This window comes from Dryobates pubescens, chromosome 22, assembly GCF_014839835.1.
Source record: "Dryobates pubescens isolate bDryPub1 chromosome 22, bDryPub1.pri, whole genome shotgun sequence".
Classification (NCBI taxonomy): domain Eukaryota; kingdom Metazoa; phylum Chordata; class Aves; order Piciformes; family Picidae; genus Dryobates; species Dryobates pubescens.
The window spans coordinates 15269990-15296462 of NC_071633.1; the positions used below are offsets into that span (position 1 = coordinate 15269990).

General features: G+C 54.6%; 1 protein-coding gene across 3 annotated transcripts; it reads left to right on the top strand.

The window, feature by feature from the left end:
* The first annotated feature begins 847 nt into the window (after positions 1 to 847).
* DEAF1 (DEAF1 transcription factor) lies at positions 848 to 25023 on the top strand. 3 transcript variants are annotated; one of them, XM_054171864.1, is made up of 14 exons: positions 848 to 1606; positions 2647 to 2744; positions 3651 to 3780; positions 4587 to 4733; positions 6242 to 6381; positions 7201 to 7266; positions 8043 to 8169; positions 10664 to 10792; positions 11867 to 11995; positions 15715 to 15965; positions 21382 to 21447; positions 23147 to 23236; positions 24332 to 24424; positions 24611 to 25023. In XM_054171864.1, exons 1-14 carry the CDS (start codon positions 1345 to 1347, stop codon positions 24728 to 24730), a joined length of 1848 nt encoding a protein of 615 aa, XP_054027839.1. In that variant the 5' UTR covers positions 848 to 1344; the 3' UTR covers positions 24731 to 25023. The 3 variants fall into 3 exon arrangements, with proteins under 3 accessions (XP_054027839.1, XP_054027840.1, XP_054027841.1); XM_054171865.1 differs by having other exon boundaries at positions 23150 to 23236; XM_054171866.1 differs by lacking the exon at positions 24611 to 25023 and having other exon boundaries at positions 866 to 1606; positions 24332 to 24445.
* The last annotated feature ends 1450 nt before the right edge of the window (positions 25024 to 26473 follow it).

A 26473-nucleotide genomic window follows, 5' to 3' on the forward strand; every position in this document is an offset into this window, starting at 1 on the left:
GAGGTCCCTTCCAACCCATCCCGTGATCCTGTTAGAAATGACTGAGCACATGCTCGCTTGGGAGCCCATTCGCTAAAGCGCTGGTGTCATGCTGTAACTCTAGTCAAGGCATGCAGCAGCTGCAGTTAACATCACCCAGCGGCCCCAAGACTTGCGTTCAGGGCTTTGGCAAACACTAATTGTTCATTGTGTCACTCGGCCTCGTAAAAGTGGATTTGACTGTAGGCAAATATGCTCCTGGACCCGCACAATCGCCAAGCCCCTGCTCACGCTGACACACGTCCCGCAGCTGCCGGGATGTGCCTCAGCGTATCGGGACTGTTGCGATATAGCTATCGGGCTGAGCTCAGCGCCACGGCCTAGCTCGACCTCGGTCACCTCCTCACTCCACCCATTTCCCCGGGCCTCAGGCTGCGAGAGCTGACCTCTAACAGCGGGAAACAGCCGCCCCCGCTCACCCCCGCCTCGCTAAGACACGGCGGGGACAGGGCTAGCGGTATCGATGGCAGCGCGCCGCTCACCTGGCCTCACCGCCGCCATCTTGACTGCCCTTCCCCGCCGGCTGCCGGGCGTCCACCATCCCGGCAGCCCCTGCGCCGCGACCGTTCAAAGCTCGCCGCTTTCCCTCCGCCCACTCCTGTCCCCGCCCTTTCTCTGCCTTCGGGTGCGATCGGAGCGCTCGGCCCGGTTCGGTCGCTTTCGGGCGGATTCGGTCTCTGCCCGCTCGGGTGTCTCCGTTCGAGCCGGCGAAAGGGAATTCGGACGCGATCGGAGAGGACTCGGCACAGCTCGGCTTTCCACGCTTCCGCCTCCCCCGCCTTCGGGCAGGATCGGAAGAGGCTCGAGCGGACTCGGAATTCTTCGACCCTCTGGGCCGGACCGCTCGGGGACTCGGCCCTGTTCGGGCGGACTCGGATTCCCCCACCCGATCTGTCAGGTATCGCTTCGGGCCGCGCTTCTACGGACTCGGCCGGGCTCATCTGAGCCCTGCCTTGGGATTGGCCGGCCGCACGAAACGCGGGCCCCGCTGGTCGGGAACCGCCGTTCGCCTTCCAACGAGGCCTGGAAAGACTCGGGACACTTCGGGCACCATCGGAAGCGGTTCGGAACCGCTCGATTCTGCCCGGGGAGCACATTCGTAAGCGCTCGGGCGAGCTCGGCACCGCTCGGCAGACCGCCGAAAAGCGCACAAGTGACCTGGGGGGACCGACCCCCGCCCCCCCGCCAACCTCGCAGCCCTCTCCCGCCCCAGGGACCCTCTCCAGCGGCGTCCGCGGAGGGAAGCGGCGGGTGTTGGGGCCCGCTAGGGCCATTCGGCTCCCCCGCCGCCGCCGGCCGCCTCGCATGGAGGACGCCGACTCGGCGGCGAAGCAGCTGGGCTTAGCGGAAGCGGCGGCAGTGGCGGCGGCGGCGGCGGCTGCGGCAGCCGCAGAGGAACCCGAACAGCAGCGGCAGCCGCAGGAAGCCGCGGCCTCGAAGGCGGAGCCCGAAGAGGAGGAGGAGCAGGCGGCGGCGCAGGTGACGGTGATGGCGGCAGATGCCGAACACATCGAGATGGGAGCTGAGCCCCTGCCTAACGCCGACGAGGCCGCAACCGCCTTCGCAGGTCAGGGCGGGCGGAGCGCGCATGCGCCGCTCCCCTCCGCGCCGGCGGCTCCAGCGCCATCCAGCCGTGAGGGACGGCGGCGCCTCGGCTCTCACCACCGTCTCCGGTGCTGCGGGCTGCAGCCGGCAGCCCCCGCTCGCCGTACAAGTGCAGTCATCCCCCTCGGGGTGCAGCGACTCCGGGCTGGGCTGGAATCGCTTTTCCTCCCTGAGAAAAATCACACCCTGCACACTTACACATCACACAGCCTCACGTAAAACGAGCCAGAGCTGCCCTTCTGCACCTCAAGTTGCCGTGACCCCTGTGTCCCATCAGCAAAGTGCCCTGAAACATGCAGAGTTTCGAAGGCGAGCTGATAGCAGAGCCCTTCATACCTAGATCCGTATCTCTAGATGAGCTTTCAGTGGTGGTGTTACCCTCAGGCCACGTGTGGTGCTGAAATCTCCCTGCTTAGAATGTTGGGACTTGGATTTTAGTTGGACTTGGTGATTCTTTAGAGGTCTTTCCCAACCTTAACGGTTCTCTGAGTTAAGGTAGGCAGTCCAAAATGACATTCAGCTCTAAAGTTTGGACAGTCTGTAACTGAAGTTAAGTGTATAGGTAATGACACCTTATCAATGAGTTTATGGCAGAGGGAGAGCCAGACAGTCTCTTGATGTTTTCCAGTCATCTCTCTTGTAATAAAATGAATCATGCTTTTGGGGTTGGTTTTGGTGGGAAGGGACCTTTAAAGGTCGTTTAGTTCAACCCCTTTGCAGTGAGCAGGGACATCTGCAACTAGACTTAATAATTATTCCTCCCTTAGTTTTATCCCTTGCTGATAACTCCTGCTGTGGTCTCAGGGGAGTTAAAAGAGTGTTCAGCCCAAAGCTTGACACACATTAGAGTTGACTGTGTTTATTACAACTTAAAGGTGCCCTGAAAAAGAAGGCTAATTGTGAATAGGAAGGAAGAAGGAAATGCAGTTTGGGGTTTTTTGCTGCTTATCAGGCTCTCTGGGTGCAGCAGAACATTGACTTTGTGTCTGGTTTGCATTTCAGAAGTCACCACAGTGACAGTAGCCAACGTTGGTGCCTCGGCAGACAATGTTTTCACCACATCTGTGGCAAATGCAGCTTCAATTTCAGGCCATGTGCTGGTAAGTCCTTTCAGCTGAGGCCTCAGCAAAGTCCCACGTACCTTTCTTAGTGGGAATGAAGAGCTTGCTTTGTGTTTGAGCTGTAGGGAGGTCAAAGAGGAGTTTAGGACTGTATGAAACATTTTCTGAAGCTCCAGAGAGCTAAGAGGAAGATGATGTCACATTACTCTGGCACCAGGTATGGATCTTAGGTCTTTTCTTGTTCTAGAGTGTTCTTGACTTGACAGGCTGTGAGAGAGTTGGGGTTGCTCAGCCTGGAGAAGAGAAAGCTCCAAGGAGGCATTTCAGTATCTGAAGGGGCTCTACAGGAAAGCTGGGGAGGGATTGTTTAGAAGGCCTTGTAGCAGTAGGACAAGGGGCAATGGTTTGAAACTCAGGAAGGGTTCATTTAGATTGGACATTAGGAAGTTGTTTTACTGAGGGTGGTGAAGACTGGAAAAGGTTGCCCAGGGAGGTGGTAGAGGAGGACCCATCTGTTGGAGACATTCAAAGTCAGGCTTGATGGGACTCTGAGCTACATGATCTAGTCAGATATCCCTACTTACTACAGGGGAGTTGGACTAGATGACCTTTCAAGGTCCCTTCAAACCCAGTGCATTCTGTGCTTCTATTCCATTGCAGCACACAGGCTTTAAGCCACAAAACCACTAGCTGGGGGACATCAGTTTCTTCTTTATCCTGTGGAGAGGCTTCTTTTTATCTTTCCACCCCCCCAAAACTCATTCTGTAATGGAACTGTTGGCCTGGAACATCTGACTCTGGCATCTGGTTGGCTGAAACCTCAAAAGCTAACCTAGTAACTGCTGTACTGATTGGAGTTTGAGGGTGCCTTGTGAAGGTTTGGGGGGAAATGCCAAAATAAAGCCTGGGTGTTTGATTAACTTCAACTCTTTATTTCTTCTCTAGTCTGGGAGGACAGCCCTCCAAATTGGGGACAGCTTGAACCCTGAGAAAGCCACTCTCATAGTGGTTCACACAGATGGCAGCATTGTGGAAACCACAGGGTTGAAGGGGCCATCAGCACCTCTCACACCAGGTATAAGGCAATGTGTTCTTCAGGCATCATCCTGCTGGAGAGGTTGCTTTTTCTCCACACCAGTTGTTTCTAGGATTAGCAAAACCCAAAGGTTGTCTGTGCAGAAAATGATGGCAGCTGCCATGTGAGGATCATTTGTCCCTGTTTGTTTGTATGTGTTGGGAGTAGAAGAGTACTTAGCTTGTTTGTTTTCTGTCAGAAATACATTTGATTTGCTTACTCTCTGCCCTCAGCCTTGCAAAATAAGCCTCTTGAAAGGCTCTGTTGCTGGGCTGTCCCTTAACCTTTCCACACCCATCCCACCCCCAAAAGCAGATTTTAAGGCTGCTAATAAAAATAGGATTCTCCTACCTCTGCATCTGGGTTCATTGTAAAGGGTCCTTGAATGGAATTTTCTCCCCACTCATGCCACTTGCTGATATTTTAGTGTCACAAGAGCTGCTGTCTGTATTGCTAAGCTCTTTGCTGACAGCTGCTTGGCCCTTTTTCCCCACACGATGGCAAACCTTCAGCAGTCTCAAAACACCTTCCAGGATCAGCTGCAGATAACCACCTCAGCATTTCATGAGCTGTTAAGAGTCTTCCCTAAGATGCACTTGGCTTTATTTTCAGTCCTTTGGAGAGCATTCCAGCTGCATTGGGGTTTTTGGTGGTGCACCCCAGACCGTGGTGCTGTGGAGAGGTGTGAGCTGCTCCAGTTAACTGCTTCATGTGGTTGCCTGAGTGGAGCATCTCAAGGTGCAGCCAGGTGGGTTTTGGTTGCTGTAACCTTTCTTTTCTCTCTCTTTTTTTCATTTTCCCCAAAGGACCACAGTCTCCTCCTACCCCTTTAGCATCTGTCCAGGGGAAGACTGGAACCAAGTACAACTGGGACCCATCTGTGTATGAGAATGAGCTCCCAGTGAGGTGCAGGAACATCAGTGGCATTCTCTATAAGAACAGACTTGGCTCAGGTAACTGCAACCTTCTTAGAACCCTGGAACTGGTTTGCTTGGAAAAGACTTAAGAGCATTGAGTCTAAGCATTCCCTGACTCTACCAAGTCTGGTGCTAAACCATGTTCCTCAGCACATCTCTGAGGGATGGGAGCTCCACCACTGCCCTGGGCAGCCTGGGCCAGGCCTTAACAACCCTCAGGGACAAGAAATTGTTCTTCATGTCTGACCTAAACCTCCCCTGGGGCAACTTGAGGCAGTTTCCTCATGTCCTATCACATGTTCCTGGGGAAGAGAGCCTGACCCCCAGCTGGCTCCAGCCTCCTTTCAGGGAGTTGCAGAGAGCCAAAAGGTCTCCCTTCAGCCTCCTTTTCTCTAGGCTCAATACCCCCAGCTCCCTCAGCTGCTCCTCCCCAGTCCTGTTCTCCAGCCCCTTCCCCAGCTTGGTTGCCCTTCTCTGGACCCTCAATGTCCTTCTTGAAGTGAGTGGCCTAAAACAACCCAGGATTTGAGGTGTGGCCTCAGCAGTGCCCAAGCCAGGGAGACAATCCCTGCCCTGCTCCTGCTGGCCACACCATTGCTGATCCAGGCCAGGATGCTGCTGACTGCCTTGGCCACCTGGGTACAGCCTGGCTCATCTCCAGCCACTGCCACCAACTCCCCCAGGTCTTTCTCTGCTGGGCAGTTTCCAGCCACTCTGCCTCAACCTGAAGCCTTCATGTGGTTGTTGTGACCCAAGTGCAGGAGCAGGCACTTGGCCTTGTTGAACCTCCTCCCACTGACCTCTGCCATTGATCCAGCCTGCCCATAACGAATGGGCATGGTTACCTAGAGCAGTGAGAAACAGCAGATGGGCATGTTTGCTGATGGCTCTTTTGGCCCTGTTTCAGTCTTCAGTTCCTTAGACAAGTGGGGGAAAAATGATTCTCAAGCTTTCATAGAATCAATAAGATTGGAAAAGACCTCAGAGATCATCCAGGCCAACCTGTCACCCAACACCTCATGACAACTAAACCATGGCTGCAAGTGCCACATCCAGTCCCTTTTTGAACACCTCCAGGGATGGGGACTCCACCTCCTCCCTGGGCAGCACATCCCAATGGCCAATTACTCTTTCTATGAAGAACTTTCTCCTTCTCTCCAGCCTAAACCTCCCCTGGCACAGCTTGAGACTGTGTCAGTGCTGGTTGCCTGGGAGAAGAGACCAACCCCCACCTGGCTACAACCTCCCTTCAGGTAGTTGTAGAGAGCAATAAGGTGACCCCTGAGCCTCTTCTCCAGGCTGAGCAACCCCAGCTCCCTCAGCCTCTCCTCACAGGGCTGTGCTCCAGACCCCTCCCCAGCCTCGCTGCCCTTCTCTGCACACGTTCAGGAGTCTCAATATCCTCCTTAAATTGAGTGGCCCAGACCTGGACACAGGGCTCAAGGTGTGGCCTAAGCAGTGCTGAGTTCAGGGGCAGAATGCCCTGCCTGCTCCTGCTGGCCACACTATTTCCTACCAGTTCCTTTCCTCACTTGGTCCTTCAGGAGGCCGTGGGCGGTGCATTAAGCAAGGCAACAACTGGTACAGCCCCACGGAGTTCGAGGCCATGGCGGGGCGAGCCAGCAGCAAGGACTGGAAGAGGAGCATCCGCTATGCTGGCAGGCCTCTGCAGTGCCTTATTCATGTAAGGTTAAGTTTGCTTGCTTCTCTTCTGCTGCTGGAAGGTGCTGCAGGTGGAGTCAGGGCAGAGTCTGCCCCCTGCTGCTGCCCAGGCCTGGGGCGTGATGGCACTTTGGAGTTGTGGTTGGGTTGAGCGTTGGTGATGTGAGAGGAGATTTCCTGGGTGTGTTTGCAAACAGCCTGTGCTTGGAGAGGGCTTCCAGCTTGTGCAGGATGGAGTCCACCCACAGCCTGCCTGGGCAACCTGTTCCAGTGTCTCCCCACCCTCACTGGAACGAATTTATTCCTAATCTCCAGTCTGAATCTCTCCTCTCCCAGCTCAAAGCCATCACCCCTCACACTGTCACAACAGGCCCTTGTAAAAAGCCTGTCCCCAGCTCTCCTGTAGCCCCCTTCAGCTCCTGGAAGGCTCTTCTGAGCTCTTCCTGGAACCTTCTCCAGGCTCAAAAACCCCCAGCTGTCTCAGCCTGTCTCCATAGAGAGCTCCTTCACTCAAGTCCTTTACTTCCTGCAAGTCTCCAGGTGTCTTGTGGAGAAATTGGCATTGCCATTAGGCTTAAAGATTGATTTCTGCTAGTGCAGGAACTTTACAAAGTCCCAAATGCACAATTTTCCTTTGAAAATGGATTGATCTTCCTTCACCCTCATCCCAACCACTCACTCCAGCACCATCATGCAGGGGAGCAGCCCTCTCTGCCACCACACAGGGATAACCCTAGGAGGGAATTGGTTTTTGGAAGCTGTCTGGGTCTTCTGGCAGAATCCACTCATTCTCTTGGTGGTTTGGGTGGCTCCAAGGCTGACTATGATCTTCTCATTTCAGGATGGGATTTTAAATCCTCATGCTGCCTCTTGCACTTGTGCTGCCTGCTGTGACGACATGACTCTGGTGAGCTGCAGCTTTTACACCCATTGCTTCCAAATCTCATCAGTCAAGCTGCCACAGCCATGTGTGAGCAGGTCATGAGCACCCTGGAAGTGCTCATGAGCATTGGGGTTGCTTTGTCCATGCTTCCTGAAGAAAGGAGAGGGGGTTTGACTCAAATGTCACACTTGTTTTGAGCTGGAAGAAAATGTTTGTGGGGAATTGATGTAAGACTCTTAAGTTGGGTCTGTGTTTCCACATTGAACTGCTTGGGTGGGTGGGTTGGTTGGTTGGTAGGTGGGTGGTGGGTTGGCTGGTTGGTTTGTGGTTTGGTTTGTTGTCTGCTTGTTTGTTTCCAAAACAAGGTTAAAGTCTTGAAAGCAGAAGTCTTCAGTTTTACTTGGTGGTTTGCATTTCTTTCCTGCTGTGAACTGGATGATTTGCTTGTTTCCTAGACCTCAGACTTCCCCTGGGGCCCCTTCTTCCCCTGGGGCCCCATCTTTCCAGTTCTGCTCCTTACCCAACAGAGGGAAGAGGCTGAATTTGTGCCTCTTCAGCAGGAGGGAGCTTCACCTCTTTTTTTCTTCCCCCCCTCCCCCCCACCCCGAGTTCTTTTACTGTGGAGACCTCAAAGTTTCTTGGTCAGTTGTTGGCAAACCACACACCTTCCACGGGTAGGACACATGCTGCATGACCTTAGCTGTGTCTGCAAAGGTGAGAGCAGACCCAAAGCCTCCAGAGAGGTTCCTCAGCTAATGCCTTTTCCTCTTTTTCCTCTCTCTCTGCTGTGTTTTGCCTAGAGTGGCCCTGTCCGACTCTTTGTGCCCTATAAAAGGAGGAAAAAAGACAATGAGATGCCTGCAACCCCAGTCAAGAAGGATTGCCCCAAAAACATCACTCTGCTTCCTGCCACAGCTGCCACTACCTGTAGGTTCTTTTCTCCTGGTCAAAATTGGATGAGGAATTGCCTCAGCCTAGGTATTGTAGGTCTGCCAGCTGCCCCTTGGACCTGGGCAGCTGAGGAAAGTGTCTTGTTTCTTGCCACTGCCCCTTCCCTGGGTGCTTGTGCTGACTCAGTGCCTTGAGCTGATTTCACTTCCTATTGTGTAGAAACTAGCCTGCAGGTCGAGTAGGAAGAAGTGCAGCTCCAGACCTCCAGGAGGCTTGGTTTTAAGCACCTCAGCATCCTTTTGCAGTCAGCAGGAGGTTTCATCTTGTGTTCTGAGAGAGGCCTGAGTGACATTTTCCCCCCCTCTAGCTGCTTTCTCAGCCTGGCAGTGCCAGGGAGTTGTGAAATCCTTGATCTCTGCTGGGTTTCAGGTGGGTTCTTCACAAAGGACATTTGAGACATTTCCTCCTGTTGAAATGAGGTTGAGGGGAAGGCTGGCCCTTCACTGCCCTGCCAGAAACCCCCACCCTGAGCTCAGCTTTTGTCCTCTAGCAGCTAGTGGTGGGGGCTGTGGAGTATGATTTGTGCTATTTCTTCTTGAAGTACCTAGAGGAGTAGCTCTGAGCAGCTGGAATGAAATCCATAGCCTGAAAGTTGTTAATGAAGCAGGCAGAAGGTGATGCTTTCATCTCCATATTCCTCTCTAGCACTCAGCTTTGTTACTTACTGGTTTTGATCATCAAACCATCTGTGTGAGGAGAGAAATTCATTTGCAAGCTCCTCCAGCTCCCACATTCCCTGTCAGGTTCATGTTTCCTACTGCTCTCATCTGGATGGCAACATTGGGCAGGGAATTTGGGGAGGAAGCATCAGAGAGCCAAAACAGAGCAGCTAAAATTAGGGTGAGATGATCAGCAAGAGCAGGAAGAGAATGCACAGGGATGCTGTGGACTTTGGGTTGGGTTTTTCTCATCCCCCAAATAGGTTCAGTGTGGTTTGGTATTGGTTTGTTACTGTGGGGTGCTGTGAGGTTGCTCCTGCTGCCACTGGGAGAGAGGAGAGCTCTTGGTTTTGGTGGCAGCCCCATACTTCACCAGGCAGGAATCTGTAGCCTCAGTGCCTTAAAACTGGATAATTGTGGGTGAAAACTCTTCCTGGCTGAGCAGGGTGCCACAGGATCATCTCTTTGCCAACTAACAGTGCCAGGTTCATTAACACCAGCCCCCTTTCAAAAGGGGTTTGAAAGCACTTTGGAGCCACTCAGGTATATCCATCCAAAAGGATTCTCTGATGTGTTCCTTGGGTATGACCTCACTCTGTGCAGGCTAGGGCTGTCCAGCTAACCAAACTGTCCTAGAGCTAGCTGCAAAGCCACAGGGCTTTATGTGGATGTAAGCATGTTTATGTTGACTGTCCTACACAGACAGTCTCAGAGAGTTGGGGCTGTTCAGTCTGGAGAAGAGAAGGCTCTGAGGAGACCTTATTGTGGCCTTCCAGTATTCTAAGGGGGCCAACAAGAGAGCTGGGGAGGGACTTTTGAGGGTGTCAGGGAGGGATAGGAGTGGGGGGAATGGAACAAAACTAGAAGTGGATAGATTCAGATTGAATGTTAGGAAGAAGTTGTTCCCCATGAGGGTGGTGAGAGCCTGGCACAGGCTGCCCAGGGAGGTGGTGGAAGCCTCAGCCCTGGAGGTGTTTGCAGCCAGGCTGGATGTGGCTGTGAGCAACCTGCTGTGGGGTGAGGTGTCCCTGGCCGTGGCAGGGGGCTTGGAGCTGGCTGAGCCTTGAGGTCCCCTCCAACCCTGACAACTCTGTGATTCTAAGTAGTAAGATCCACTCTTGCTACAGTAGTAAATCAGGATCAGCCAGAAGCTGAGGGGGTTTGTGACCCTGCTGGATCTTGACAGTAAGTGTCAAGTTTTTTGCTCAAATAATAATTGAAAAGGTGGAGATCTGGGAGGCAGCATAGACACTCTGGCCTTGTGCTGCCACAGAACAGACAGCAGGAGGCCAGCAGTGCCTTCTGGAGCCAAGTGGGGCTTTTATCTCCATTTCCAGCTGTGATCCAGACCTGGGGCATCACAGGCTGGTTGTTCATAGAATGGCTTTGGGCTGGAAGGGACCTTAAAGATCATTCAGTTCCAACCCCCCTGCTGCATGCACAGGCACCTCCCACCAGCCCAGGTTGCTCAAGGCCTCATCCAACCTGGCCTTCAACACTTCCAGGGAGGGAGGCATCCACAGCCTCCCTGGGCAACCTGTTCCAGTGTCTCCCCACCCTCACTGTCAAGAATTTCTGCCTAATCCCCAGTCTCAGTCTCCCCTCTCCCAGCTCAAATCCACCACCCCTCCTCCTATCACAACAAGCCCTTAGAAGTCCCTCCCCAGCTGTCTTGCAGGTGCTGGAATCTGTAGGTAGTGGAATCTGTGAGCTCTCTGGCTTTGGACTCTCCAGAGCAGGGCTCTCAGCAGCTAAGCAGCCAAGGCCTCCATGCTGAGTGTTAATTCTGAGACTCCTTCTGCTGTTTGCAGTCACTGTGACTCCTTCTGGGCAGATCACTACCTCTGGTGCCCTGACCTTCGACCGCACCTCCACGGTGGAAGCCACAGCAATCATCTCAGAGAGCCCATCCCAGGGGGATGTTTTCACTGGAGCCACTGGTAAGAGCTCAGGTGGTTGTCTGCCACACAGCCCTGAGAGGGAGGGGGAGGAAGAGTTTGGCCACCCATGGCTACAGGAAGAAGTGTTCTGAGTGCTGCAGGAAGGATTTTCTTTCTCAGGAGCTTACAGAGGGACTGGGTGTAAGCTGCTGCCCTGCCTCTGAGGTGATAGCTTGGGATGCCAGTTGCACAAGAGCTAGAAGCTTTGTCCAGATGCTGCAGCTGCTGAAGTCCACCTCTGCTGATTTCTAGGGCTTTATGCTCATCTCTGGCATGTTTTCAGTCCTCCTGTAATAATAGCTATGAGCTCTGCTGAGGGATCTGTCCTGCTCTGAGAGCCAGGGTGGGGGGCTGTGAGCTCTGCTGAGGGATCTGTCCTGCTCTGAGAGCCAGGGTGGGGGGCTGTGAGCTCTGCTGAGGGATCTGTCCTGCTCTGAGAGCCAGGGTGGGGGGCTGTGAGCTCTGCTGAGGGATCTGTCCTGCTCTGAGAGCCAGGGTGGGGGGCTGTGAGCTCTGCTGAGGGATCTGTCCTGCTCTGAGAGCCAGGGTGGGGGGCTGTGAGCTCTGCTGAGGGATCTGTCCTGCTCTGAGAGCCAGGGTGGGGGGCTGTGAGCTCTGCTGAGGGATCTGTCAAGCTCTGAGAGCCAGGGTGGGGGGCTGTGAGCTCTGCTGAGGGAACTCTCCTGCTCTGAGAGCCAGGGTGGGGGGCTGTGAGCTCTGCTGAGGGATCTGTCCTGCTCTGAGAGCCAGGGTGGGGGGCTGTGAGCTCTGCTGAGGGATCTGTCCTGCTCTGAGAGCCAGGGTGGGGGGCTGTGAGCTCTGCTGAGGGATCTGTCCTGCTCTGAGAGCCAGGGTGGGGGGCTGTGAGCTCTGCTGAGGGAACTCTCCTGCTCTGAGAGCCAGGGTGTGGGGGGCTGTGTGATGACTCTGAATCCTGCAGTGTGGGACAGAGGCCAGCAGTGACATTTGCCTTCCAGATTTGCAGGAAAGGTTAAAGGTGTGGGTGGGAGAGGCATGGGCAGTGCCTGGCAGCCCTGGCAGGCAGTGCCTGACGCTGCTGCTGTCGCTCTGCAGTTCAGGACACCAACGTGCAGCAGCCTTGCCGGGTCAGTCACCCCGAGCCTCACTACCCCAGCTACCAGGAGAACTGCCAGATCTCACCTTTTCCTGAGGCTGCTCTGCCAACAGCTCATCCCAAAATCGGTATGTTGATTGTCCACCACGAGACACAGTCAGCAGTGCTTCACTTTGCTCTTTCCTCTTCCTCAGCACAAGGGAAAAGGCAGGGGCAGAAAAGCCTCTGTCGGTACTTAAGGTTCAGACAAACAGATTTGCCACTCTGTGAGAAGCTTTTCACTCCCTTGTTGAGACCTTTGATTTGTGGGGTGCTACCAGAGGAGGCTGTTGTGATCCTGCTTCTTAAATCAGCTCACAGTTTCCTGTCCTTCCCAAGTAGGGAAAAGAGAAGAAGAGAGGAAGAGAGGGGAGGAAGGGAGATGAGAGGAAGAGAGGGGAGGAAGGGAGATGAGAGGAAGAGAGGGGAGGAAGGGAGATGAGAGGAAGAGAGGGGAGGAAGGGAGATGAGAGGAAGAGAGGGGAGGAAGGGAAGTGGGGGCAGAAATTGTTCCTTATCTCCAACCTAAACCTCTCCTGGTGCAACTTGAGACCATTTCCTCTGGTTCTGTCACTTGTTCCTTGGCAGAAAAAACCCAACCCCCACCTGGCTCCAGCCTCCCTGCAGGGAGCTGCAGAGAGCCAGAAGCTCTCCCCTCAGCCTCCTTTGCTCCAGGCTCAACACCCCCAGCTCCCTCAGCTGCTCCTCCCCAGCCCTGTTCTCCAGACCCTTCCCCAACTTTATTGCCCTTCCCTGGAGCTGCTGCAGCCCCTCAGTGTCCTTCTTGGAGTGAGAAAAGGCGATGTGTGCATGAGGCAAACACCTTCTGTTTCCTCCTGCAGTTTGCTCTTCCCAAAGCCTGTGCTCTCCCCACCGTGTGACCTTCCTCAGAGCCAGGGCAGTGCATTCCTGCTCTGCCCAGAGTTAACTCTGGTTAGGTTTAAATCTTCCTCAGATCTCTCTGTCACTAACGAAAGGCTGGTTGGGGTTTTTTTTCCCCTTACCCTTTCTCTGTCCTGATGGACCTCTGCCAAAATGAGGGGTAGGAAGCAATTCCTCTTATCAATTCCTCCTTATCAAACACCACCCTGGGATAAATACTGTTCAGCAGGAAAAGCTCTTCTGCAAACAGCTCCCGAGGGAAAGGCCAGGGTTATCTCTTACTCATATCTCAGTGCAAATAGTTCTGCAGCACTCATGTGCAAATGGCTGGAGATTAAGGCTTTAATGAAGGGCTTTTGAGCGTGAAATGTCTGTTTGCCCCCGCAGGGGGGGGGGGAGCTGCCAGTTGCTGCCAGGAGGGTCACACATCCACCACCACACCCTGCCCTGCAGCACCGTGGGGTTGGGACTTGTTCTTCTCTTCCAGGTCTCTGCTGGATTCTTTCAGCTTTTGCTGCTTGTGGGGAGAACTACCAGGTGTGACCTGAAAAAGCTGCAAGTGTTAACTGCACTTGGAGGAGCTGCTCAGTGGTCAGAGCAGGCTGGGGAGAAGGCCTGTTTGTGTTGCAAGGTTCTCTCTTGAAAAGTCTCCAACACAGCTGATGTAAAGTGAATATCAGGAGATGTTCCAAGGTTAAACTGCATAGAATTGTTCGGGTTGGAAAAGCTCTCTGAGATCATCGAGCCCAGCCCTCAACCCCAACCCCACCATGGCCATCAAACCATGCCCCCAGGTGCCATGTCTGCACATTGCTTGAACACCTGCAGGGTGGGCAGCCTGTGCCAGTGCCTGACTGCTCCTTTCAAGAAAGAAATTGTTCCAAATATCCAACCTCAGCCCCCCCTGGCACAATTTCAAGCCATTTCCTCTCATTCTGTCCCTTTCAGAGAGTTGTAGAGAGCAGTAAGGTCTCCCCTCAGCCTGCTTGTCCCCAGGAAGAGGAGAGGTCTGCAGCACAGCCCTGTGAGGAGAGGCTGAGGGAGCTGGGGTTGCTTAGCCTGGAGAAGAGGAGGCTCAGGGGAGACCTTCTTGCTCTCCACAGCTACCTGAAGGGAGGTTGTAGCCAGGTGGGGGTTGGTCTCTTCTCCCAGGCAACCAGCAGCAGAACAAGAGGACACAGTCTCAAGCTGCACCAGGGGAGGTTTAGGCTGGAGGTGAGGAGAAAGTTCTTCCCAGAAAGAGTAATTGGCCATTGGGATGTGCTGCCCAGGGAGGTGGTGGAGTCCCCATCCCTGGAGGTGTTCAAAAGGGATTGGATGTGGCCCTTGAAGCCATGGTTTAGTTGTCAGGAGGTGTTGGGTGACAGGTTGGACCTGATGATCTCTGAGGTCTTTTCCAGCCTTACTGATTCCATGAGTCCTCCATCAGCACTGGCTGCATTCACCCTCTCCTTTGGGCTTAGGCAAGCTTCCAGGAGCTTTGGAATGATCCCTCCTGCTGTGAATACCTGTTGGTGGTGGTGTTTCTGTGTGCTGTGTGGCTTTCTTACAGCCATAATTTGGTTTGTGAGGAGGATCCAGGTTGAAGGGGCCTGGAGGAGCTCCAGTGCCGAGGGGTTTCCCAGCAGGTGGCTCTGGAAAGTGATGTTTGTCACACATGGTCACCCTGAGGTGATGGTAACCCTCTTGGTTTGGCTGCAGTCTTGGGCCATGGGTGATGGTGAGGATCAGACTTCAGAGCAGTGTGGTGTGGATTGGTGCCTGGGTTTGGTAGTCTACTGATGGCAGCTCTTAGGTTGCCAGAGTGCCATCAGGGTGGGTCAGAAAATCTCTTCTTACAGCCTGCCTTGGTGATAGTTAAGGCAACCATGAGCTGGTGAAGGAGCTCCTGGGAGTGCTGCTTTCCCTGTGCCTCCCTGCAGCAGTGCTGAGTGGTGTTCCTTCCATCCCAGAGTGAGCAGCTGGGGCAGGAGTGTGCATCCTTCTGCTCCCCTGTTAACAGACTGTTGCTCATGGGCAGAGCTGAACTTCAGGAAGTTCAAGCAGGGCAAGTGCAGAGTCCTGCACCCTGAGGAGGACCAACCCCCTGCACCCAGTACAGGTGAGGGGTGACCTGCTGGAGAGCAGCTCCACAGAGGAGGAGCTGGCAGTGCTGGTGAGTGAGTTTGCCATGAGCCAGCAACGTGCCCTGGTGGGCAAGAGTGCCAGTGGTCTCCTGGGGGTGATGAAGAAGAGTGTGAATAGCAGGCTGAGGCAGGTTCTCCTCCCCCTCTCCTCTGCTCTGTTGAGGCTGCACCTGGAGCAGTGTGTCCAGTCCTGGGCTCCCCAGTCCAGGAGCGACAGGGAGCTGCTGGAGGGGGTGCAGCAGTGCCTCTGTTGAGGCTGCACCTGGAGCAGTGTGTCCAGTCCTGGGCTCCCCAGTCCAGGAGTGACAGGGAGCTGCTGGAGGGGGTGCAGCAGTGCCTCTGTTGAGGCTGCACCTGGAGCAGTGTGTCCAGTCCTGGGCTCCCCAGTCCAGGAGTGACAGGGAGCTGCTGGAGGGGGTGCAGCAGTGCCTCTGTTGAGGCTGCACCTGGAGCAGTGTGTCCAGTCCTGGGCTCCCCAGTCCAGGAGCGACAGGGAGCTGCTGGAGGGGGTGCAGCAGTGCCTCTGTTGAGGCTGCACCTGGAGCAGTGTGTCCAGTCCTGGGCTCCCCAGTCCAGGAGTGACAGGGAGCTGCTGGAGGGGGTGCAGCAGTGCCTCTGTTGTGCACAGAGCAGTTCCGTGTGGCTGGGTCCCAGGAGGCAGCGCTGCTTAGCCAACAACTGCCCCACCTGGATCCTAGTTTAAACAACCACAAAGGCCCACCCCCAGCACACACCAAACCCCCAGCTTCATGGGAGTGACCCCCCCCTAATTCTGCCTGTTTTCCTTTCTTTGTCTGCAGTGTTAACCTCGCTGCCTGCCCTGGCAGTGCCCCCCACCACCCCCACCAAAACCGTCTCGCCCTCGGTGGTGAGCAGGCTGGAGGTGACGGAGCAGCGGAGCTGGCTGTACCTGGAGGAGACTGTCAGCTCCTTGCTCACCACAGCCCAGCAGCTGAAGACTCTCATTGAGCAGGCCAAGCAGGCCAGCTCCTCCTTCCGTGAGGCTGCTGTCACACAAGCCAAGCTCCAGGCTGATGTAGAGAGGAAAGAGGTAATGACGGCAGAGGCGGCTGAGGGCGGTGCTGTGGCTGGGTGGTGGACAGAGTGGGGTTGGCTGTCACTGGCTGTGACTGGGGGGGCCCTTAGGAGTTGCTTCTCAGTGCCTTGAGGGGCAACACTGCCAAGAGAAATCTTCCTGAGTCCCTGGTTTCATGAAGAAAGGCCAAGAGTGCTCTGGGATTCTGGAGGTGTGGGTAGCAGCCCCCAGACTGCTGAGGGTCAGAGTCCTGAGGTGGAGCTGTGGGCACTGAGCCCTGGTGCAGGAAGTGTGGTGAATCTTCAGGCCTGTGGTGACTGCTGCTTTACATCAGCTGAGCAGCTGGGCTATCAAAGAGGTTTGTGCTGGCCCAAAGAAGCAGAGAGAGGAAACGCCAGCAAGCTGTGGAGTTGCTGGGGAAGCCAAGCAGCAGGATGGAGAGGTGTCCTGCTGAGCAGTGTGCAAGCAAAGCTGGTCTCACATGGGGCCTGTGGTGAGGCATTACAGCAATATTGGTGCCCAGGGGCCCTTTCTCCTCCATAAGGGCTGATCTGCAAGGACTGCCCTGTTCTCTCCTCTTCTCTCTAGCTGACACCAGGTAGGGACCCTGGATTCTTCTTGGCACCAGCTTCTGCATGCACCCCAATTCTGGCTCCATGCCCTGCTGAGTGTTTTCCCCTTCTCCCCAAACCCAGAGGTGCTGGTATGGACTTGCCCCCATGTCCTGTGAATGGTCACTGTGGTTGGCCAGTGCCCTCCCTCCCTGCACTCCACTGCCTGCTGTTGCCATCAGCATTGTTGCTGATGTCAGCTTTCCACTGACTCCATAGGCACAGGTGTGCAGCAAGAGAGAGACCTTGGAGGGAAGTGTGTGGGGAGACTTTGCTGAGAGCTGAGAACCCCTAGGACAGTCCTTGCAGCAGTCCTTTGATATCCTTTGCCACACTGTCTCTGCTGAACTCTTCTGTATGCTGCATCCTTCATGTGTAGGTGTGTGACACCTTGGAGTCTCCTCCTTCTTCCCTGCCTCCTGCCTGGGCAGGGCAGGTGTTGGTGCTGCTGGCCTGCTTTGGGCTGTCTGCTGCTGAAAGCTGTGTGGAGTGTGGGATACCAAAGCTTTGGAGGCTCTGAAACAGTTGAGAGTTCAACATCTGACTCTGTTAACTCTGCCCTCTGCTGCTTTCTCCCTTGGTGTGCTCTCTTCCCTTCTGCTTATCCTCACAGTGCTGTCTGGAATGCTTGAGTCCATGCTCTCTGATCCAAACCTCACCTTGGTGTGCTTCTGGTCTCTCCCTGACCTGAGAGGGGGAGTTAAAATCCTTCCTCTGTGTTGATTAAAGCACTGACTTTACCAGGCAAGGGTGCTTGCTTCAAGGGGCAGCCCTTTCCCTGTAGCTCTTGACTCCCCCTGCCATCCAGGGGGACCTAAACAGGCTGGGGAAGTGAGCTCAGGAGAACCTCCTGAGGGTCATTAAGGCAAGGTACAAGGTCTTGGGTCAGGGCTATCCTGGATATCAACCCAGGCTGGGGGATGATTGAGAGCAGCCCTGCAGAGAACTTGGAGGTGCAGGTGGGTGAGAAGCTGGACAGGAGCCAGCAGTGGGCACTTGCAGCCCAGAAGGCCAATGGCAGCCTGGGCTGCATCTAAAGCAGCATGGCCAGAGGTGGAGAGAGGGGATCCTGCCCCTCTGCTCTGCTCTGTCCAGCTCTGGGGGGGCTCCCAGCACAAGAAGGACCTGGAGCTGCTGGAATGGATCCAGAGCAGGCCATGAGGATGATCACAGGGGTGAAGCACCTCTCTGTGGGGACAGGCTGGGGGAGTTGGGGCTGTTCAGCCTGGAGAAGAGAAGGCTCCAGGGGGACCTTAGAGCAGCCTTTCAATATCTGCAGGGGACCTACAGGAAGGCTGGGGAGGGACTCTTTAGAAGGGGCTGTGGGGATAGGATGAGCCTCCAGCTTGCAGGGCTCCTGTGCACTGTCCCTGGGTAGTTAGCCACCAAAGATTGCTTGGGTCACTGTAGCAGAGCCATGGAGCAAAGGCTGTACACCAGATTAAATTCTAATAGAGCTGGGGACTCAGCTCTTCCTGGAAAGGTGACTTAATACACAGAGGGATTAGAGAAATCTCCTGGGAGCAGGCTGCTTCCCAAGTGGGGACACAGCATTCAGTGCTGTGGCTGCAAATCATTTGCCTCTTTGGTTTTCACTGAGGTGTGGAGCTGCTCACCCAGCTGAGTGGCCCAGCTCTTGGGGAGGTTGAGTTCCAACACTTCTGACCTTGTATCCCTGTTGCTATTCCTGCCCATATCCCTCTTCTGACCCTGCAGAAGAGAGAGGTGGCCTCTGCCCTCTGACAAAAGGGGAGGGCAAAGCTCTGGGGACAGCACTGCCTTCTCCTGCCCCTCAGAGGGGTCTGAGGTGGCCCCAGGTTTAAGCAGAGTAGAGAAAGAGAGCAGCAAACATGCAGGAAGTTCTTTGCAAGGGGAGTGGTGAAATCCTGGACCAGGTTGCCCAGAGGTGTTGGGGCCCCATCCCTGGAGACATTCAAGGCTGAACTTGATGGGGCCCTGAGCATCCTGAGCTAGTTGGAGATGCCTCTGCTGACTGCAGGGCCAAGGTGACCTGGGAGGGTTCCTTCCAACCTGCTGCATTCTGTGTGTGTGTGCCTCAGTGAAACCCTGTGTACTGCTCTGCTTTCACTCCTCCCTGGAAAGCAGTCAAGTGAGCAGGAAGAGCTGCTGGCCACAGCTTACCTCCCTGCTTGTGTGGTGCAAATCACTCCCTGCATTGTGCTTATCATTCAGTGAGCTTTGGAGATCCTCAGCCACCCCAGAATGAGGCAGCCTGCTCCCACCTGGCAGCAGCCTGGTTGACCTGCTTGGTTTGGATCTGGAAGTGGTTTGAAAGACCTTTGAAATGGCAGACCTAGAACTGGCAGGAGCTGGGCTCTGTACTGAGTGGATGTGGGGTTTCCTGCCTGGTTTTGATGTAGGGACAAACATTTAGGAGGCAGTGAGCAGGGCACCAAAGGCTCAGTTGTCCCTCAGAGAGAGATTTGCACTTCTGGCCCTGAAGAAGTGGATTAAAAGCAGGGCTGGGTGCTGGCAGTGTGATTTTGTTGAGTGTGCATTAAGCCATCATTCATACCAGCTCAACTTCAGGAGGGGGAGGATACAGGAGCTCACCAAACTCTGTGCCAGAAGGCAATGGAGATCTTCAGGCAATGGCTTAAAGAGGTCTTCTGGAGAGGCTGACAGGGGTCAGTGCCAAAATGGGACAAGGGCTTTTAATTGCAGCAGCCCTCTGGGTGCTGCAGTGATGCTCTCAGAGCCCCAGCCCCCTGCAAAAACAGGGTGGGAGATTACAGCAGCTGACAGCTGGGCCATCTGAATTCTTTTTTAGAGAGATTAAATCCATTTCAGGGCTAAGAGAGTATGAAATGAACCTAGAAAGGGTCAGGCATTTAAGACATGTAGCTCCATTAGGCAGCAGTGGCCTCAGGACTCCAAAGTGGCAGTGAACCCAGTGCAGAACTGGAGGTGGTTGGGTTTTTGCACCTGTTTTGGGGAGAAGTCTGGATGTATCTGGCTTGGTCTTCTCTCTTCTCACACCTTGAATCTTGGGTTCAGTTTTGGGCCTCTTACTCCAAGACACTGAGGAGCTGGAGCAGCTCCAGAGAAGGGCAACCAAGCTGGGGAAGGGTCTGGAGAGCAGGGCTGGGGAGGAGCAGCTGAGGGAGCTGGGGGTGTTGAGCCTGGAGCAAAGGAGGCTGAGGGGAGAGCTGCTGGCTCTGTGCAGCTCCCTGAAAGGAGACTGGGGTGAGGTGGGGATTGGTCTTGGTTGGAAGAGACCTCTGAGATCATCCAGTGCAACCTTCAGCCAAGCACCACATGGCCACTAAGCCATGTCCCCAAGTGCCATGGCCACACATCTCTGGAACACCTGCAGGGATGGGCACTCCACCACCTCCCTGGGCAGCCTGTTCCAGTGCCTGACCACTCTTGCAGCAGAGAAATTCTTCCTCATGTCCAACCTTAACCTCTCCTGGCACAATTTCAGGTTATTTCCTCTTGTTTTATCACCTGATTCTAGGGAGAAGAGGCCAACCCCCACCTGGCTCCAACCTCCTCTCAGGGACCTGTAGAGAGCAATGAGGTCTCCAGATTGAACAACCTCAGTTCCCTCAGCTGCTCCTCATGGGGCTTGTTCTCCAGGCCCTTCCCCTGCTTTTTTGCCCCTGTGTGATGCTGATTCCCAAGAACTCTCATGGCTTGGACACACTTGTGGGTCTCAAAGTGGGCACTGGAGTTTTCCAAACCCAGGATGCTTTGTCTGCACAGTACTGGGAACACTGGGGTGCTGTGCCCATGTCTTGCTCATTAGCCTGCTCCTGCCCTTCTGTCCAGTAACAGCAGAACTCACAGCCCTTCAGTGCACAGCAAGAGGTTTCCCTCTCACCTCCATCTCTCCTTTGCATGGAATTTGTGTCATGGGTTTAGGACTGGTTGGAGGGCTGTGGTTTCACAGGGGGGTAAGCACAGCCATGTCAGGTCAGAGGGACACCTGTACATTCAGCCTTCAATCTCCTCAGACCTTGGCTTGTACTGACCCCTGGATCAGCCTGCTTCACCTGAAGGTGGGGCCTGGGCTTCTTCTGGACCTTTTAGCTGTTCCCAGTAAAGCAAATCAGGGGTCAGGCTTGAAGGTCTTGCTTTAGAACTGCTGTCCCTCAGCCCAGCATGGCACAGCAGTAGGAGGAGCAGCACCTGGCTGGAGGTGGACTGGTTTGAAGTGGATCTAAAGTGAACTTCAGAAGTCCTCTCCAGAGGAATGCTTCATTCAAGCCCTGTTTGAGAGCCCTCCTATGCTTCTGGCCAAAGGAGGAGCAGTGGTTGTGGTTGATGCTGTTTCTGAAGTCTTGGGGGGGGGGTGTTAGTTTTGTCAGCCATTCTGTGGAGCTGTGCCATCCCTCCAGCCTCTTTTGTCTGCTCCTGGATCAGGCCCACTGGACTTGACCCAAACTTTGGCCCAAGAAGATGGCACTTGGCCCTGTTACCCTGGCATTTTCCTCATGTTCCCTTCCCTAGCTTCCTGTGTTCTCATGTTGGGGATGCAGATCCCTTGGGGCAGTTCAGGCACCAGTCTGAAGGAGTGGCTGGAGCTGGGAGGGGGAGCTGAGTGAATGCTGCCCATAGCTGGCAGCTGGTCACCTCAGGCCCCTTACTCACAGTGTTCTTCATCTGTCTCCACCTAAGGGCACAGTGTCCCTCTCCTCTAAGGGCAGAGGTAGCTTCCTCTTCAGCTGCAGCTTTGGGCTTGCCAGAAAGCAAGGACCCTTTCTGTCAGGACCCTCCCCTGAGGGCACCTTTTTCAAGCCCCCCTGTCACTGCCTGGCTGCAGGCTGATGAACCTGGTGTGTATTTCCTTGCAGCAATATCAGAACCAGTTGTTTCAACCCACAGAAGATGTGGATGGCAAAACAGAAATCATCATCAAGGTAAGCTGGGGATGTCTCATGTTTGTGGAATCCCATCACAGAATGGTTTAGGTTGGAAGGGACCTTAAAGATCATCTAGGTCCTACCTCCCCACCATGGGCAGGGACACCCTCCACCAGCCCAGGTTGCTCAAGGCCTCATCCAACCTGGCCTTGAACAGCTCCAGGGAAGGGGCATTCACAGCCTCCCTGGGCAACCTGTTCCAGTGTCTTACCACCCTCACTGTCAAGAACTTCCTAACCTTGAGTCTAAATCTGCCCTCTTCCAGCTTAAGCCCTTTGCCCCTTGTCCCATCACTGCAAGCCCTTGTCAGGAGATGGCTGGACACAGATGCTCTCTAAGGTCCCTTCTAACCCAAACCATTCTGTGATTCTATGAGCCTCTAGCTTTCCAGCTCTGTAGTCTTCCCAGGATCTCCAGGGGCACCACACACTCTTTTCAATACCTTCCAGTCCCATCCAGGTTCTGACCACCCAGGATCCCTCTGGGACAAGCTTTGCAAATGGCAAAGAGCAGCTTTAAGCTCCTTGTTTGTGGCCTGAGCCCCCCTGTACACCAAGCCTGCAAACAGAGCCCAGTCAGCAGCTGTGGGCACCTTGGTGAGGTGTGAGCAGAGGGTGTGATGAGCAGAGTGTTAATCAGGGCACTCTGAGGTCTGGAGAAGCAGCTGCTGAAGCTGCAGACACTTTCACAGGGAGAAGCTCTTCCTGTCAGGGGCTGATGTGCTAATGATCTGTCAGGAAATTAATGAGCTGGAAACAGGAGGCTCTGTGAAGTCCTTATCCTGGTGGCAGTTCAGTGATGTTTGCACCTAAATATCCAGGTTATGTTAATTGGTATCAGTGATGTAAGAACAAAGTGGCAGGCACAGAAGCATCCTTTTGAAGCAGGTGTGATTTCTCAGCCATGTATCATAGCTCACCTTACTCCTGGGTTTAAGTTCTTGCTCCTGTTACTGCCTCCTAATTTTTAGGATCCATAGACTCACAGAGTTGTTTTGCTTGGAAGAGACCTTTAAGATCATGGAGTCCAACCCTTAACCCAGCACTGCCAGGGCACCACTAACCCATAGCCCTCAGAGCTGCAGTCTCCATGGCTTTGAAACCTCTCCAGAGATGGGGACTGCACCACTGCCCTGGGCAGCCTGGGTCAGGCCTTGACAACCCTCTGTGTCCAAACTAAACCATCCCTGGGGCATCCTGAGGCCATTTCCTCTGGTTCTGTTGCTTGTTCCTTGGGAGAAGAGCCCAGCCCCCACCTGACTGCAGCCTCCTTGCAGGGAGCTGCAGAGATCCAGAAGCTCTCCCCTCAGCCTCCTTTGCTCCAGGCTCAACACCCCCAGCTCCCTCAGCTGTTCCTCCCCAGCCCTGTTCTCCAGACCCTTCCCCAGCTTTGTTGCCCTTCTCTGGACCTGCTCCAGCTCCTCAATGTCCTTCTTGGAGTGAGAAGCCCAAAACTGAGCCCAGGATTTGAGGTGTGGCCTCAGCAGTGCCCAGTCTGGGGCACATGATGAGCAGAGCAGGTCTCTGAAGGAGGCCCAGGAACCACTGGGCTCCTTTGGTTTGTGCTCATGTGCTGGTGATATGTTGGCAAATGGAGCTTGGCCACTGTTACCTCACATCAGCTTGCCTACCTGGTGGTCCCCTTGTTGTTGTTGTTGTTCTCTCTGATGTGGTCTCTTTGCTGTCCCTTTTCACAGCAGTCCTGTGTCAACTGCGGCCGGGAGGCGACCAACGAGTGCACAGGATGCCACAAGGTCAACTACTGCTCCACCTTCTGCCAGAGGAAGGTATCAGCTTGTTTGTGAGTCTGGCAGATCCCATGGTCTGCAGGGGGCTCTGTGGCCCTGGAGGAGCTCTGCCTGCTCCAGAGAGAAATAGCCAGAGCCCAAAGTTTGTGAGGGTCAGCAGCTCCAGCATCCCACACCCACCCTGATCCCCCAGCCAGGCCGCAGTGACAGGTCTGTGGGTCAGGGGCAGTGTGTGGATGGAATGGGTGAGGAAGGTGCCAGGAGTGGCACACAGCTCTCAAAGGTGACACCAGAAATGAGGCTGTTCCTCAGGAGCTTGCAGTGACTGTCCTTCAGGAGAGGATTTAAGTCAAGGTTCTGACTCTGGTTTAGTACATTTTCCATGACCTGACACTGAGGGCCTGGACTGGTTTTGAGGTTGAGAATCCATCTTTCTGCTTAGTTTGGTTCCACCTCTGATACTGACCCAGTGTGTGGTTCCTTTGCTGGCCACAGAAGAGAATCAGAGAATTGTTTGGGTTGGGAAAGCCCTCTGAGATCATCCAGTCCAACCAACAGCCCAACACCACCATGGCCACTAGGCTGTGTCCCCAGGTGCTGTGTCCACACATTTCTTGAACACCTCCAGGGATGGGGACTCCACCACCTCCCTGGGCAGCCTGTTGTGGTTAGCCTCCTTTGGCCATGCACTTGAGATCCTCTCCACCACCTCCTTGGGCAGCTTCTTGTTCTTAGCCTCCTTTGGCCATGCACTTGAGATCTTCTCCAGCACAGATGGGCTGCAGAACAAGAGGACACAGTCTCAAGCTGTGCCAGGGGAGGTTCAGGCTGGGTGTTGGGAAGAAATTCTTCACAGAGGGATTGGCCATTGGAATGTGCTGCCCAGGGAGGTGGTGGAGTCACCACCCCTGGAGATGTGTAAGAGGAGTCTGGATGAGGCACTTGGTGCCATGGGTTAGTTGATCAGATGGTGTTGGGTGATGGGTTGGACTCGGTGACCTCGAAGGTTGATTCTGTTCAGGTGCTCCTCAAGCACAGCTTCTGCTGAGGCCCTCTGAGCGTTTCCAGGCTGCCTGCTTTCCAAGAGCCTTTTCTCTCTCCCCAACCTGTGCCCCTCTCTCCTTCCCCTGGCAGGACTGGAAGGACCACCAGCACATCTGCGGGCAGTCGGCCACGGTGACGGTGCAGGCGGAGGAGGTGCACGTCCCGGGCGGCGTGATGGAGAAGGTGCCGGTGTGAGCGCCCCCGCTCCGCCCCCCGGGCCTGCGCCGCCGGCCGGCTCGGCAGCGCCGCCTCTGCCCTCCCTCCCCCCGGCCCGGGCTCTGCTCACCCGCAGCAGCTCTCAAAGACGTTTTGATACTGCCACAGCACCGCCCTCCTCCTAAGCCTCTTCCCAACCTCTGAATCACACAGACTGCGAAGCCTCACCTGCAAGACGTGGATCTGCCTGACTGCAGCCCAGCGGCTGGGAAGCACCCCTTGGCCCGAGGAAGCTCTGAGGTGTCCAGGCTGGAATCTCCACCATGTGGATAACAGTGATCATCTCATCTGCCTCAGGATGGACCTCAGCAGGTGCTGCAGTGAGACCTGCCCTGTGTTCCCTCCCCCTTCTGCCTCCCTACCTCTTGTTTGCTAAAAGAAACACACTTTGGTTTGGGTTATTTAATGGCTTTGAAAGGATCACTACAAGTTCCTGGTGTGCCATGGGAAGGACTTCTGGGGTTCATCTCTTGTGTTCCCTCTGTACTGAGCAGTTTTGGCACAGGGAGGAGCTTCTGCACCTGAATAAAGAATGACACATTGGTGAACAAAATGGGCTGAGAGCACCAGTGTGCCTGGCAGCCCTGCTGCATTCCATGGCAGCACTTTGAGAGGTGTCACAGAATCAGAGAATCACACAACCTGTGTGGGCAGGAAAAGCCCTCTGAGGTCAGCCAGTCCAACACCACCATGGCCATGAAACCATGTCCCCAAAGTGCCATGGCCATGCTTCTTGAACACCTCCAGGGATGGTGACTTCCAGCCTGTTCCAGTGCTCTGTCACCCTTAGATAAAAGAAGTTCCTCCTCCTGCTTAGATGGAACTTCTTATGTTCAAGTTTGTGCCTGTCACCTCTTGTCCTGTCCCTGGGCAGCACTGGACAAAGGCTGGTCCTATCCTCCTGCCACCTACCCTTGAAGTATTGATCACCATTGATGAAATCCACCTCAGGCTTCTCTTCCCCAGACTGACAATCTCAGGCTTCTCATCACAGAGGCACCCAGGCCCCTCAGCATCTTTGCTCTCCATCACCAGAGGAGCCCAGCCAGGACAGATTTGTGCAGCAGGTCTCACCACCTCCTCTGCCTCAGCTGTGGCCAGAATCAGATGTGGTCCAACCCCAACCACTGACAGGGTGGAACTCCACCTTCTGAGGGTGAGGAATTGCTGTTGGAGAGGGACAGCAGCAGCATGCTGGCCTCTTCTGATGGGAATTACTTCTGTGGTGAGAAGGCAGGCATGAAATGGAGTGGGATGGGAGCAGAAATTACCTGGGTGGGACTACTGGGAAGGCAAGAACAGGCAGTTCCTTGGGTTCCCTCAGGAGAAATGCTGGCTCCTGCTTCCCAGACTGACACTTCAGAGCTGTTATGGTTTCTTCTCCCCATTAAATTGCAGTTTCCTGTTTGCTAAAACTTCAGGACAATTAGTTAATTGAAAATAGATGGAGCTGGAGTAAAGCAGCTGCTTCCCAGGATTTGTGCCTCCATCTGCTGCTCAGCCAGGCTCTGGCCAAAGGGTGCAGAGCCTTGAGGGCCTGAGCTCTTCTTGGGCAGAGCTCACACCCCAGGTACTCTTCAGCTTGCTGGGGCTGCTGCTGGAGGTGATGGGGCAGCAGCTCACACACACAAAAATCATGTCCTCCACCAGCATCAGGTTGGAAGGGACCTTCAAAGGTCCAACCCTCCTGCACTCAGCAGGGACATCTCTAACTAGAGCAGGTTCTGCAGGGCCCCAGCAAGTTTGACCTTGACTGTGTCCAGGGATGCAGCCTCCACCACATCTCTGGCAACCTCTTCCAGTGCCTCACCACCTTCATTGTGGAGAACTTCCTCCTAATGTCCAGCCTAAATCTCCCCTGCTCTGGTTTCAAACCATTGCTCCTCATCCTATCCCCACAGGCCCTTCTGAACAGTCCCTCCCCAGCCTTCCAGCAGGTTCCCCTTCAGATACTGAAAGGCTGCTCTAAGGTCTCCCTGGAGCTTTCTCCAGACTGAACAGCCCCAACTCTCCCAG

Bases quoted from the DNA above. Each gene is read 5' to 3' on its own strand.
- DEAF1 (XM_054171864.1), top strand. From the start codon at position 1,345: ATGGAGGACGCCGACTCGGCGGCGAAGCAGCTGGGCTTAGCGGAAGCG. The intron at 6,382-7,200 runs GTAAGGTTAAGT...TTCTCATTTCAG, and splicing joins CTCTGCAGTGCCTTATTCAT to GATGGGATTTTAAATCCTCA. The intron at 15,966-21,381 runs GTAATGACGGCA...ATTTCCTTGCAG, and splicing joins CTGATGTAGAGAGGAAAGAG to CAATATCAGAACCAGTTGTT.